The sequence below is a fragment of the Desmodus rotundus genome, chromosome 3 (assembly GCF_022682495.2).
Source record: "Desmodus rotundus isolate HL8 chromosome 3, HLdesRot8A.1, whole genome shotgun sequence".
NCBI lineage: Eukaryota > Metazoa > Chordata > Mammalia > Chiroptera > Phyllostomidae > Desmodus > Desmodus rotundus.
The window spans coordinates 179,083,889-179,099,711 of record NC_071389.1 but is presented as its reverse complement, the minus strand read 5'-3'; the positions used below and the strand labels follow the sequence as shown (position 1 = coordinate 179,099,711).

At 37.1% G+C, this 15,823-nt stretch overlaps 1 protein-coding gene across 1 annotated transcript in view; it reads right to left on the bottom strand.

Annotated features, from left to right (window-relative positions):
• LOC112321966 (pregnancy zone protein-like) overlaps positions 1–12,521 on the bottom strand; it is a 42,752-nt gene extending 30,231 nt beyond the window's left edge. The window contains exons 1-10 of the mRNA XM_045186946.2: positions 12,376–12,521; positions 9,703–9,886; positions 8,886–9,039; positions 8,670–8,722; positions 8,074–8,094; positions 7,448–7,616; positions 6,636–6,720; positions 4,432–4,555; positions 2,727–2,841; positions 550–659 (exon numbers count right to left, since the gene is read on the bottom strand). Of these exons, the coding sequence (XP_045042881.2) occupies positions 550–659; positions 2,727–2,841; positions 4,432–4,555; positions 6,636–6,720; positions 7,448–7,616; positions 8,074–8,094; positions 8,670–8,722; positions 8,886–9,039; positions 9,703–9,886; positions 12,376–12,458 (1,098 nt within the window). The 5' untranslated portion in view covers positions 12,459–12,521. The remainder of the gene's footprint in view (positions 1–549; positions 660–2,726; positions 2,842–4,431; positions 4,556–6,635; positions 6,721–7,447; positions 7,617–8,073; positions 8,095–8,669; positions 8,723–8,885; positions 9,040–9,702; positions 9,887–12,375) is intronic.
• Between the last annotated feature and the right edge of the window lie 3,302 nt (positions 12,522–15,823).

Below are 15,823 nucleotides of genomic sequence, written 5' to 3'. Positions count from 1 at the left end.
TACTATGCCACTAAAATTAGGAAATTGTCTATATACCATCAATTCCAAGATTAGTTACTACAAAACAAATATGCCCAGAAATCTTGCATTTCTTATATGAAAGAAAATTGACAGTTTACTAAATTGCATCTAGGTCCTAAAATTTACCAATATTATTAGCAATATTGAGCCTTGAAATGGAATAAAAACCTTTTTTTGAGAAAAATTAAAAACTATCAATAATTAAAAAAATTAATAATCTAGTTGAAAGACTTTTTATTTTTTATTTAGAAAATTATATTATAAAATCATTGTTTAAAATAATATGCAGCCTAACTACTCAGAAGAAATGAATGTAGAGATGTGTTAGAAAGTCAATTGATAAAACTATGTTTCAATTTTCTGGATTTTGTGATGACATTGCCTTTTAAGTTTATAATTTGCTATAATTAATTTTCTTACTGTAAATAAATATTAATTTTAATAATACATTTTGATTTTGTGATATGAAAACTCATTTTATTAAAAGCCACCCCCCCAAGTTATGATTATATTGAAAATGTATTTTACCTGCCCAAAGAAAGGGAGCCCACGTCTATAATATGAATCCACCTTTTTAAATACCAGTTTGCTTAAGTTATTTGTGATTTTACATGATCCGTGCCCAGTTAATTCCAACCCTGAAAAAAATAAGTGCAGTTGAACAGTTCTATGTATTCAATTTACCTCTTACCTTTGTCCCAGCTTTACTCCATCACAACGAAATACCATCCATATCCTTTTTTCTTGATCTTTCCAAGGTTTTTTGCACTTACAAAATACATGCAATTGGATATTAACCCAAAGGGTCACTGGTTTGATTACCAGTCAGGGCACATGCCTGGTTTTGGGCCAGGTCTCCAGTATGGGGCATGTGAGAGGCAACCACACATTGATGTTTCTCTCCCTCTCTTTTTCCCTCCCTTCCCCTCTCTAAAAATAAATAAAATCTTTAAAACAGAAGAAAAAGTATTTTAGAAGAAAAATATTTTAAAATAAAAAATTATTGACATCCATAATTCTCCAATTCCTGTGGTTTCACAAGTATTGTACTTATTCAAATTATGTGCTTAAGTTTTTCCCATCTCCTCTGTGATTTTGCTCCATCTTTGTTTTTGTCTCTCTCACATCTCTGCCCCCTTCCCACAGCTTTTTGCATATAACATAATTATTCACCTTGGCCTAAAAATATGCTTAAATTTCTTACACAAACAACTTCTCCAGGAAGACCCTTCCTTTCACCGAAAGGCTTGTCTGAAGTATAACCAACACCTGATGCTTTTCCATTCAATGGAGTATAATCTGCATTTTGTCTTCAACATCTAACGTACCACTCTGTCAAAGTCTAAAAGATCCCCTATGTGCTTCCAATATAGGAGTCTCATTTCATACTTAACAAAACAAACTCTCCGAAGTAATTCATACATAATAAGTATAACTGAAACTCTTTTGGTGGCTTCTATAAAATTGCATTTATAATTTGCCCTCTATTCTCCTGACCTTTAATTTTATTATGCTGACTTATTTGACACTATCTTCTAATTGCACAGTAGTAGCCCTTATTCAGGGGGATATGTTCCAAGACATCCATTGGATGTCTGCAGCCACCAATAGTACCCAACCCTATACATACTATTTTCCCCTATGCATAGACACTTAAGATAACATTTAATTTATAAATTACACATGCAATTTAAAACTCATGACTTGTTTATTTCTGGAATTTTTCAGTTAATATTTTTGTACCACAGTTGACCGTGGAAAACTTACACTGTGGAAATCGGAGTCACAGATAAGGGGACTACTGTAGTTTGTCTTTGGATGGCTTCTCGTCCACATCTAGCCTCAATTTAGCAATTCTAAGTGAGCTCACTTTCAGAACAATTGCACCTATACTTAGGAGGATATGACACAATGGGGATGGTTCCAGATTTACATTTCTGGTCTTGATTTTGCTCTGGCTTTGTTTTTAAATATCTGCTGAATGACTCAACTTCCATTTTGACATTCCAAATTATAATTAATTATCTTGGACACATTCTCATCAGCATAGTTGTTTCTCATCTACTCTTTATCTTGGTTAATGGCATTTCCATTTTCCAGTGCCCAGATTTGTAATCACTGGAGTCATCTTTGAATAATGTTCTGATGTATCACATTGTAACACCATTTTCATCTAGCCTGTCCTCTTCATGTCAGTTAGAATTATCTTGTAAAAATGTCAATTTATTTTGGTCATTCTCCTGATATCCAATACATTTCATAATAAAGTCTAACTTCTTTAGTATATGATTTATTTTTTCTATATACCTCAGCACCAAGCTACATTTTTAAGATTCTTCTGAGGCCAAATACATTTGTGTTATGCTTATCATGCTTTCCCAGCCCAGAACTATCTTTCAGAATTTTATTCATTCTATACAAATAAGCTCAAATAAACTTTCTTTTGCTTTATGTTAGAATTAATTATTTCTATTCATACTCATTTATCCCATATATTTTGTATTTCTTGTGGTAATTTTATTGTGGTTATACATCTACATCTACATATATGTATAAATTCTTTTTAGATTTCTAATTTCTTGAGGACAGGGATCTTGCTATTTTCACAGTCCCTAGAAACAATAAAGTATTTTACATGGAATGAAATTTTGATAAAAGTTAAAAAATTAATAAAGGAAGAATTCACACTTAAAAATAATACAGACCTGTTCCTTCCTCTCTGATCCGGGCTTCCACTTTTAACTCCATGCCATACCCTTTCAGTTTCAGCTGAAATAATTTCGTCTTTACGAGCTGTGTAAAACAGCCTTTACTGTCTGCCTGAAGAGAGAGAAAGAGAATTCCTAGGTGTTCTGATTTGCTAGCAAAAGAGTTAGTTATTAGCCTATAGAAATTTTTTGTTGGCTATGGAAGAAAATTTCACAAATATTCCCATCATCTTTTAGTCATTTACCCTTTCTTAAGCCCCCAAATGTCATAAAATGTCTTCATTAATCATCAAGTTACTCTTGTCAATCTTCGTCTCCTTTCTTCTCTTGAGAGCCTACCCCATTTTTATCATATTAAACTTCCTGGATTGTCCAAACTTGCCACAGTATTTTGCAGTTATATTTTTGTGTGTCATTCCTCAAATAATAACATTCTTTCTCCCATTCTTATCTTGGCCAACAGTTATTGCTCTCCCAAACTCAACCCTAACCCTAGATACAACCCTAGATACAACAACTAACAAGCCTCTGTAACCACCTCCACCTAAATATTGTCTAAGGATTGTATTTTCTCAGTCTTAAAAATTAATAAAAGCAAATATATTCACTGAATAGAGAATTATTACAACATAGTCATACATCACGTAATGATGGGGATACATTCAGAGAAATGCATCTTGAGGTATTTGTGCAAACATCATAGAGTGGAGTGTATTTAAACAAACCTAGATGGCATAGCCTAGTACACACCCAGGTTGTATGGGATAGACCATTGTTCCGAGCCTACAAGCCTGTATAACATGTTACTGTGCAAAACTACATGAGGGTAAATCAACATAAGACAGACACAGTAAACATGAACTGTATGAGGCTGCTGCTGGCATGACGTGGCATATTGTTTAAAAAAACAATTTTTTTACAAGTAGAAAGAGTACACTCTAAAATAATGATAAAAAGTATAGCATAGTAAATACCTATCCCAGCAACATAGTCATTTATTATCAGACATTATGTACTGTACCTAACTGGATGTGCTATACTTTTATAGGACTGGTAGAGCTTTAGGATAGTTTACACCAGAATCACCACAAACAGGTAAGGAATGTGTTGCATTGTGATACGGCAGAGTGGAGTGGACCACGCCTATTGTCGACTAATGCATCGTTATGCAGCACATGACTGTAACCAGATTTCCAAACTAAATATTGAGAGCCATGTTTTAATAAAGATTTGTTTTTATTTTTATAGTTACGTGAAAGTAATTACTGCATAATAAAATTTAATTATATATTAAGGTCATGACTCACTTGGAAATAAAAATTAATCTTAGTTTCTCTGATATATTAAAGATTTTGGCTGCTAGATTGTTCTCGTATTCATGTAGCAAGTTTTAGATACTTCCACATCCTTTTATGCTCTTATACCTGGCATGTTGATCGAAGTTGGAAGAAAATTATAAAACTAGTCAAATAAATAGCACTATAAGCCCAGGAGTCCAGCCCTCAAGTGGGCTCTGAATGTTACCACACAATTTTATGATGTTTCCCTTACTTCACAATTTTTCAAAATGACTATTTCAAATGCCACTCTCTATTGTATCGGATTCAGAGCACAGTATTCTATTGTATTCCTCACAGTATTATAATCCAGGAGAAAACAAAGATCTGGTTTTAATATCCTGGGGAGGATGGTTTCCATATACCTGTTGACTGAATTCTTCACAGATACTCTCCGAATGTCTTCCGGAACAGGGGGAAAAGAGTTGTGGATATTTTCTGCATACATTAATCGTCACGAGACCAGGGACAGGCTTTCCATATGTGTATCTATAACAATAAAGCAGTCATACAAAAATATATTTAATATAAATAACTGTTGTTTTTTTCATGACTTGATCCATTCATATATCCATCTTGCTCATTTAGAACAATTGTATTTCCTTCTACAGCATTTGTACTTTAAAAGCACTTCTTCTGAAACTGTCATAATTATCTGAGGAAGCATACGTCTATAAGATATGTGGAGAAAATACTGAATCTTTTGAAACACCTCTACATGGAAAATTGACAATGTGGTTTTGCTCAGATCTTTCCTCCTCCAAGGTGAGGGTTTATTATAAGCCAATTTTATTCCCGTTTTTCTCTGATGTCAGACTATCTAGGTTATGATTCCAGCTTTGAAAATACCTCTTAACTTTTATGTATTTTGAGAGGATAAAAGAGACGTTAAATGGGAAAGCACTAGCTATAAAACAAAAATATTATAAATAAATATTATCATAATGACTAATTCTGGTTCTGTCAAATCAGACGGAAGGATATAATGTGGTATGGTCTGCAGGTGTGTATGTGTCCAAATTCATATCTTGAAATTCTAATCTCCAAGGAGGATAGCATTAGGGTGGGAGGCCTTTGGGAGGTGCTTAAATCATGAGGGTGGAGCCTTCCTGAATGGGATTAGTGCTTCTAAACAAGAGGTGCCAGAGAGACAGACCCCTTGCCTCTTCCACCATGTGAGGACAAGGTGGGAAAGCACCAGGTCTGAACCAAAAAGAGGACCTTCATCAGAACTTGACTATGCTCTCACCTCAATCCCGGATTTCCCAGTCTCTAGAACTGTGAACAATAAATTCTGTTGTTTATAAGCTACCCAGTGTGTGGTATTTTAATACAGCAGCATGAATGGACTAAGACATGATGTGAAGTCAAATTTAGTTTATTGTTTCTCAAAGTATGCTGTAAACACCACCTACATCGAAACTACTTGAGATACATCTATTGAGATTCAGAGTCCCGAATCTCTCCTGAGGTTCATGATGAGACCCTCTCTATAGGTGAGGCTCAGGAGTCTACATTTTAACTAAACACCTCCGCAAACTCTAATGCACATTTAAGTTTGAAACCTATTGGTTTAGCCCAAACTGTGAGGAAGAGGAGATTTGGGCTCAGTGTCCCCAAACATCTCCCCTTTTAAAACAAGTTTCCCCCAAATTTCTACAAGTACTAATAAAATAGTAAGTTATTTAGTACATTTTGATCACTTTGTTGAATCTTATGTTTAAGTCTGAATCAAAAGGTATTTCCTATGCTGGAAAAATTTAAAGCATCAAAACTGGTAAGAAGATTGAAGGCATGTTTCTCATTCTGTTTTCAAAAGCAAGGGGTAATGTCTCTCCTTGGTGCGTGTGGATGATGCTCTACTGCACGAAAAGGCAATCTGGGAAGAAGTAACTATGACATATATTTTGAATTCTACATTACGTATCCAGCATTTAAAATAAAGGGCCAGATTAGCTTCTTCTAAATTTCCATAGTTTAAGGAATTCGGAGCAATAAAAACAATAGGTTGGATAGAACACAGAATAACACAGAAGTCATGAGCTGAGCTCCAGAGTTGGACAGTCTAGGCTCAAGTCAGCACATTGCCTGGGAAATAGAAATGCTTATGAAGCTAGATATTTTTTAAATCGCAGAGGAGAGAATATGGGTGATGAGTTCAGTGTCTAGCCAGACTATTGGATTTAAATTCCAGCCTGTCATTTATTACTTGTTGGAGCTTGAGCAAGTTTTGTTTTTGTTTTTGTTTTAATCCTCTATGTGTTAGAGTTTCCTCATCTGTAAATTGAGGATAACTATCCCCATCTCACAGGGTTAATGTAAGACTAAAAATGTTAATGAGTGTAAGGCACTTCAATCATTGTTTAGCACATTTTAAGTGTTCAGTAAATGATTTTAATATTACTAGTAAAAGTATCATATGCTACCATTCCTGCTCTCTAATCAGGGCTCAGCCTAGTGGGAAAGAGAGTCATTCCTTCTGTAGTTCAAATACTCCCAAGTCCAGTAACAGTTATTTGCAATACAAATAAGGTAGGAAAATAGAAAGGAGATGAGAAACGTAACTTACAGGCCACACGCGGTTACCTCAAATGTTTCATCTAGAAAACCAATAGTCTTGGGCATGTTCAACTGGACCTCAAATTTGGGCAAAACTGTTGTCAGTAGAAGAAAAAAAATGAGGTGAGAATGGGCAGGAGATCTTGCAAGTTTAGTAATAATTCTATTACAGAACCTTTATCATAAGATCACATGAAATGATTTCAATGACAATTTGGAACAGCAGGGACACTACTGAGAAAGGAGCTGTCATTCACAATCCTGGGCAGTTGGTGTCACATTAATTTGGTTAAGCTGGTACTACATTTCCTAGAATCTCCTTGTCTTGAATGTGTTCAATATTTCAAAGGTGGAAGGAAAGCAACACCCTAAGTCTCTGAAGATCACTGTAGTTAGATGTGGTAACAGGTACAGTGAGGTCAGGTTCCATTTGTTCTTATTCCTTCCCTCTGTGTCCAGTTCTTGTGAACTGCTAGCCCCGCTGACTGACACAGGCCCTGGACCCACCCCAGACACTTGGCTACAGAAACACTGAAGTGACAGCTCTGAAGGGGAACAGCCTTCCATAAATTGCTCTATCAGTTTTTCTTCGTGGTTCGCTCTGGCAGCTGAAGGTGCCCTTGCCAGGTCTGATTTATTTGTCCCCATCATTGCATTAGGAGAACTATTAGCAGTTTCCTCTGATCCACCAATTCCTGCTGGACACTTACTTTTCTGGCCCTTTCCACAGCTGTATAAGGTTAGTTATTCAGATAATAAATTCCTAGCCAATCTTAAGTAGTCTAATGTTATAAATGTCTTGGGCACATGCAGAATTCTTACCATATTCGTCCACTTCAAAGGAATGCTCTATTTTTTTCCCTGACACCTTCTGCACAATGACCTTGTAGAGACCCAGAGCGGGCTCCACCGAGAGTGGGAAAGAGAGCTGGTTGAGTCCCACTTGCAACCTGACGTTTTGCCATAGGAAGATTCGGTTCCTCTTAGGATTCTATAGATAAAAATATGATGAGTTCATAGAAACAATTGATATATAGACTTTTGATAAATAGACTTTGGGGAGCATGAGGTTGAGAGTTGGATAGTAGATGGTGGGTAAACTGGCACCAAAGGTATTAGACAAGTTTTATAAGAATTCTAGATTGAGAAAAAGGCAATAAGTTTACCAGCTATAAGATATTACAGATTATAGTACCTCATTTTGAGATTAGCCATATTTATTGTGGTCAGAAATAATGGAATAGTCACTAAATTGCATCATCCCAGGGGATTTTGTTCCTTCATTTACACTTTATCCACTCTTCAAAAGATTTAAGAAAAACCAGAAAAACAGTGCTTATTTAGTTTTGGTGAAATGCTAGTGGGTACAGGAGAGATGGACAGAATCAATTTAACATAACTTGTAGTAAGTCCTCATCCCAATTAAGATACAATGATGTATTACCTACCTCGATATAAACCACTGGGAACTGAAAAGGAAGAAATAATATGTGTGTGAGATAGAGTTTACAGAGAGAAAACCGTGATATCAGCATTAATAGAGTATCTGGGTCAGAGGAAGTGAATCTGTATATTTCTTGTCCAGGCAAGGAATTATGCCCCAGTTTGTCTCACAGGACTCTACACATTTAATTTGGGACACACATCTCTTAGGAAGTCATGCCTTTCCCTTTATGAAATAATGTAAAGTTGAGAAAACTTACACTTAGGTAAAAAAAAAAAGGTCTATAGTAAGTTTATTTTGCAGACGATATTTATCTCTATGAAATTCTCCATTTCTTTAAGAGAGAATTCACATACAGTCATTTTTCCTTTGTTCAATAAAAGTAACTGGTATCTTTAAGAATATCATTTAAACAGTATATAATTTATTTTAAGAATGTAATTGATGAACTGATTTCTCTTATTCTCCAGAAGTTGTACTTCCGTGAAATCTTTCTGTGAGAGGTTTAAGCATCTCATATTGGTTTTAGGCTCTCCAAAAGAGTGGGCTTTTAACTTTTTGCACGTTTCTCCAAACCTCACCCATCATTATGAGACTCACCATTTCATTCAAAGGGAGAAAATTGACATCCACAGAGACAATGCGGAATCTCACTGAAACAGAGATTTTTCCCATGAAACCCTCCAGGGGAATCCAAAGTCATAACACAGTGAACAACATGCCAGGACTTCCATGACTGCAGAATAGAGTAACAAAGAATCTTGCCTCCCAACTCCCTGTTGCTTAAGGTGCCCTTGTTCATTTAGTTCCCGATACCTGTTTGTCCTGGTTTGTAGATAGGTTTGTCTGTCTGGACAAAGACTAGGCTCTCTACTTTCATTATTTGCATTGCTTTCCTCTTTTTGAACTCCTGGGTCAGTCCTTTCACCTGCACAGTAATGAATGCTGAGGAAGTTGGCAAGTCTGGAATCTGTAAAACAGGAATATGAGCTGAAGAATCTGCTCGACCAACCTGCTTCTGAATGTTTCAGCCTTTATGATATTCTCATTTTTCTGGTTAGTTCCAAGAGAATTAGTAGGAGATATGGTCAAGGATTATTTCCCCTGTTTTATAGATTATTATGACTGTGTAGCAGTACAGTAACAATTCATTGATTTAATTAAAGGGAAATGGTACTGCAACAAAGCAGTCTTCAACCAGCAATGACATTCAACCAGTAATGACAGTGAAGGAAATAACATGCTTGTATTTTCACAGCAATTATATGTTATTTGGTAGTAAGCCAGAATGATTAACTAAATATTTAATGCCTTAAGTAATAGAAGGTTACTAGGGCAATATATTAACCATCAACCATCTGTGAGATCTTAGATAAGTCACTTAACTTGATCAATCTTAGTGTTTATATCTCTGATGGCATAAACATTGTCTTAGAAGCTTAAGAGCAAACAAAATCTTCCCTATGTCTACAGTTAGCTTTTGTATATTCCACTAGATCTGTTTGTAAATATTATCTAAGCACATCCAATAGAATTTCATTATGCTTTTTTATTGTTGGGGGTCAGAATACAAGGCTTCAACTAATCTGTGCTTTCATTAACAATCTCCCTTATCCTGAGGAGTGATGCTGACAATGAATGGGCTGCAGTAGAAGGCGTCTTTCACTGTCACCAGGTCTGACAGGAGGGCCTGGGTGTATATTCCATACTCCAGAATCATGTTCAATGTCAGGGTCTCATTCAGGTGATTAAGCATGACGCAGGCCTTCTCAGGAACTCCACTGTACAGCTGTGATGGGACCACCACCAGGTACTGCCTGTGGAGAAGGAGAGTCTGACTCAGCCATGCAAAGGTTGAAAAGACATCATTATTGTGGCTGTTTCCAAGATAATCTTTGTTATTGTCACCAATAAGGACAAAGTCAGATTTCATCAGGAGTACAGAGGAGCGTATTCTTCAAAAGCCTATCTGAAAGATCTTAGAAACTTAGAAGACTTGAATTGCTTTTTACTACTTTCATTTGTTTGTTTGTTTGTTTATTTATTTATTTAATTTTTATTGTTTACACTATTACAGATGTCCCCATTCCCCACTCCTCCCAACTCTTATTTTTATTACTACTTTAGAAGCAACTTTAGCTCTTTTCTATCTTTCACTCTCTGGTGATTTAAGAAAAACCACTCCAAGCTAGCCTAATACCAAACACATTACCACATACACCCAGAATAAAAGATCACTCTCCTGTGGCTCTTTGCTCATTATTTATAATAACCCGAATATGCTGCACTTTGAGAAGCTCTGCTTGCCCATGCCTTTTGTCTTTCTGAAGGATCCTTGTGTGAAGAACAGACCAATAAAATGGCATTGGTCTGGTGAAAATAGCATAAAGTATATAAAGCAAAATGGAGTCACTTATGTCAACCAAGATGGCTGTCAGTCAGCCATGACACTTAGGTTCAAGAAGAAAACTACCTAAGTCATATTAGACACATCTGACAAGGAGACACACATAAGGTATCTGTAGATGTGGTGAGAGCAGCTGTGTCTGCAGAGCAGAGCCATAGGTTCTTGGGGAAATTCCCCACTTGGCTCAAGGGTGCCAAGACACTTATCAAGAGACCCAGAAGGGTGGCACACCACCCTCAAGGGAATAACTGAGGCAAGTACCAGACCACTGCTGAGACAGCTGAGCTCCACACACCAGAGCACTCTTCCATATCATGCTGATCTCCCTTGGCATCGGCTGCTGGAGGTTCTGCCCTCATGGACTAAAGACTTTATCTGCCCTGCTGCCCACCTGGCTCCAGAGATCCTTCCTTGCAAGATGCTGATGGCTCCCTTGCCCACTGTACTGTCTCCTGGACCTGCTGTCTGAGACTCTTGGGTTCTGTGTGTATATATTACACATTGATTGCTGTGTGTGTATGTTATATTTCTCTTAGATTGTTAGGGTATGAGTAGGATATTAATGTATGTTGATGTTCTACTTTGAGTGAACCTACATTCAATAAAAGCTGAGTGAATAGCATAGTCACCTTGTGTGACTCTTGTCTCTTCCTTGGTGTTGGGTTGCTCAGCAGGCAGCTAGCCCAGCAGTTGCCCGGTTGACTTATAGGAAAGACTATATCACGAACATACACTGGGAGCCCCTTGTCTATCTGTAAAACTTCTATTTGCTGAATTCATAAGACTTATCTTGAAAACAATTGTCTCTATGCAGGCTTCAGTGATGCCTCTTCCCTTATACCCGGTCCCATAAAGAGTTAAGTTTCTTTCGTAAATATTCTCACAGAATCCTGCAATACCTGTTTCTGGTTTTGCTCTACATTTCATTCTGTGCGCCAACTCTCTTATCTCTACTGTGACGTATAGAGGACAGGGTCCACATTTTGTTAATGTTTGTTAGTACCAAGATCTAATGCTAGCCACTGAAGTTTTGCTGGAGGATTGAGTGGACGGATGCGCAAATCCTGGCTTGTCTGTAGGTGTGCATCCGTTTTTTCAAGCCCTGACCTGAGGAAAGGCAAGTGATCGAGTCACTTCACAATGACTGTGACACTGCAGCCCTTTTCATGAGCCAATGTTAATTTACTTCTTTCTTGGGGGGGGGGGTGGATAGTTCAGAATTCTATGTTTTCTATATTTTATGAGTGCTGTGGAATTCTATAGTTTTTAATTTTTACTTTTTAAAAGAGTTTTATATTTTTATTTGGTGAATATTTCATAAATGTTACTGCCCTATGTCTGAGTTTTCTAGAATTAGAGTATACTTTTTCCATGTGTGCAATAAGAACTTTGGAAAAAACCTTTTATTGAATTTATTGGGGTGACATTGGTTAATAAAATTCTATAGGCTTCAAGTGTACAATTCTATAATACACCATCTGCATATTGTATTGTGTGTTCACTACCCCAGGCCAAGTCTCCTTTCATCACCATTTGGTCCTCGATTATTCCTTCTATCTACCCCCTCCTTTTTCCTCTGGTAATCACCTTACTGTTGTCTGTGAGATTTAAAAAAAATTTCTTCACCTTTTTCACACAGCCCCACAATCTTCCTCTCTTCTGACAGCTGTCAGTCTGCTCTCTGTATCTATGAGTCTGTTTCTAGCTTGTTTGTCTATCTTGTTCATTAGATTCCACATATAAGTGGAACGTCATAACAGCTTAATGACTCTTCCAAGCCCTTCTGACAACAAATCATTTCACAGGGAATCAGAAAATAAATAAAAAGACAGACATTAAGAAGCAGATAACAAAATGGGAAAAAGGAAGACAATAGACTGTTCTGGAAATGTTGCTTACGGTTTTGCAGTAGCTGAGGCATCTCTGGGAAGGAACAGGAGAAACAGAATTAAGACTGGATTGGGCAAATCACTTCCCCTCATGGTGTGGAGAGGAAAAGGAAATAAAGGGAGTCTGAGCCCTTGATTCCGTGAACTCTGCTGCTGTTCCAGAATCACTGGCTTTTATTTTACCTGATGCACAAGGAAAGTAAACTGCTAACCATTTATTTTTTGTAACATATTAACTACTTCAGTATAAAAAAAATCAATTTCCACAACTATCAATATTCTTTCATCTACTTCCTCAGAATTCTCTAGAAATTTGCATAACAGTGTTTTGAGGCTACACTGGCTCTGGTTATTAATCTTTACTTTAAATATCTTTAAGGCAAAATGAAATACATTACATAATTGGATGAAATGAATAATTTTGATTTCTCTTTCTGTTTTTAAAGAGAAGTATTAAATTAAGTACATGCCTGGGCACTGGAGGAGCAGCAGTCCAAGCAGGTTTCAGTTGTGGAGATAGCCCCAGAAATCAGTTACTGGAAGCTGTTTGTCGGGCAGAGGGAAACTGGCTTCTCAGAATTTGGGTTAAGTAGGAGATGAGGAATGAAAGCATCGGTGATATGCCATTTTATTTTTTGAATGAGGAAATAGTCCTAATAAGAGTAACATTTCTGAGCTTTCACAGTACCTCAAAGTTCTAAGTCCTGTCACACGAGGTCATTCATCAAACTCGCACAGCAGTGCGAGGAGGCACATGCTGTTTTATCACCACTTAGCAGAGACGTGGCCACAGAAGTGAAGAGGAAGAGGAAGTCTCATGAGGATGCATGGGGGCGAACATGAGTGGCAGGGAAGGAGTTCACTTGGAGGCAGTGAGGTAGGATCTAGAGACATGGGGGAACTAGACTCGGTGGGTATGTGGGTGCTTCTTGGGGGTTGGGGTGGCACAGGGACACGGTGTGATAACCAAGAAGGACCGCGATGCTGCAGACATGACTAGAGCACATTTCTGAAAAGAGATGAGTGCAGAATAAATACCTGTCGGTTGTGTCAGTATTTGCTTTGAGTCATCGAGAGATGCTGGGCAGCAGCAGCCTGTGCACTGACTGGCCATTTGGGCAAAGTGGCTCACAGGGATCACACCTGTCTCTCTTCATCAGCCTGTGCTTTCCTCCTCCATCTAGTATTCTGTTCTCCTTCAACACCTCTCAGAGGCCGTTTTCTCGTGGCCTCAGCCTGGGTTCTGCAAGGTTGTGATGAGGCTCCTCCTCCTGCCTGCAGCATACCCATGGGGCACAAATATCACTGCCAGCCTCCCAGTCTCAGCACCATATCTTTCCTAGCTGATGGCTGTAATACCATTTCTTTTCCCATAACTGGAGATGCCACCCTCCTAACCCCATTATTACTTTCTTACGTCTCTGACGAATCCCGACCAGACTTTGATTCCTCCCAAGCCTTCAGAACTCCTTTCCTTCCCCACTCCCATCTTCACTCACCCCCAGCCCTGTCCCAGCTCCCCCTTTATTTGGGTGACAGAGACAAGTGCATATATGAACCTGTAAGCTTACTGGGTTTCTGTGTGAATCTGAATGTGATTGTGAATGGAAGTGATGGTGTAAGGGATGTACAGAAGTAAGGGCGTATTTGAGCCCATTTATATATGCGTATATATATGTTTCCTGTGCGGAAATAGGCAGTTAGGAGTAAATTGATTAAAAGTCAAAATGATGGTCTGGTCAACCTTAGTTAAAATAAAGAAAAGTTTAACTGCACAAAGATATGCATAGGAGAGTGATTATCCAGTTTTTGTGAATTGAAAACATCCTAAATTTCCATTATGAAGAAATTGATTTTTGGTTAATCATTCAGTGAAATAGTATGAATTGCAAAAATATATTACCTATTTATCATGTGTGTGTAGATAAAGAGGTGAAAATATTAAGTGAAAATAAGAGCAGTTGTATATGATGTGGTATATTTTTTATTGCATTCACATATTTTTGCTTGCTAAAAATCTGAGAAAATTTGCTTGAATGATAATGTGGTTACCTCTGGAGAGTGAAATTATTTTTTTAATGCATTTTCTGATTTGCCACAGTGAACACTGAGTACATGAATAATAAAAAATATAAAGTTATAAGACAACAACACTATCTTATCAATAGCACAAATACAAAGAGTAGGCACACAGGAAGAGATCCACTATTATGTATCATTTAGTTATTTAGGCATCTAAGTTATAAGGCAAAGGTCATATTATAATCATCATCCGAAAATTATTTTAATTATCTATCAGCTGATAAATCAAATACATCTTAGTGAATTTCATTGAAAGTAAAGCACTGAAGCACCCCTATGTTTATTGCAGCATCGTTTGCAATAGCCAAGGTGTGGGAGCAAACTAAGTGCCCACCAATAGATAAGTGGGTAAAAAACTGTGGTACAACAAATAAAAAAAACGGTGGTACATATACGCAATGGAATATTACTTGGCCATGAAAATAATGCAGTCTTACCATTTGCAACAGCATGGATGGACCTAGAGGGTATTATGTTAAGTGAAATAAGTCAAAGAGACATTCATATGATTTCACTTATATGTAGAATATAAAGAGCAAAATAAACAAACAAACAAAATAGAAACAGACTCACTCATAGATACAGAGAACAAGCTGGTAGTTGCCAGAGGGGAGGGAGATTGGGAGAGTGGGTGGAAAAAAATGAAGGGATTAAGAAGTACAAATTGGAAGTTACAAAATAGTCACAGGTGTGTAAAGTACAGCATAGGAAATATAGTAAATAATATTCTAATAACTATCAATGTTTCCAGGTGGGTGCTGGCCATATCGGGGGGACAACTTTATGCTGTACACCTGAAAGTAGTACAAAGTCATAGTGAATATAAACAGTAATTGAAAAATAAAAGAAGTAAAAAGCCATTTAATATGCTTAAGAAACTTGGGAAAATCAGAATATTATTAATTTAATTATACGTTTATCAATATAAAATATCATGAAATTCTCTTATCATATTATCTAAACTATGACATGTATATAGCTGAATTAATTTCTAGAAAATATCCACCAGTAAGCTAATTTGCAAAGCCTGTTCTAATTGTCAAAATAATCAGTCGTTTAAACTTATTTTTGATAGGAAAAATATCATTTCATTTTTAACTTTAATAAACTCACAAATACATACCCCCTATGACAATTATCCCACTTTTTTGAAAACTTTTTTTAATTGTTATTCAATTACAGTTATATGCCTTTCCTCCCCATCCCTCCACCCCACCCCAGCTGAACCCCCCTCCCTCCCCCACCTCCACCCTCCCCCTTGATTTTGTCCATGTGTCCTTTATAGTAGTTCCTGTAATCCCCTCTCCTCACTGTCCCCTCCCCACTCCCCCCTGACCATTGTTAGATTGTTCTTAACTTCAATGTCTCCGGTTATA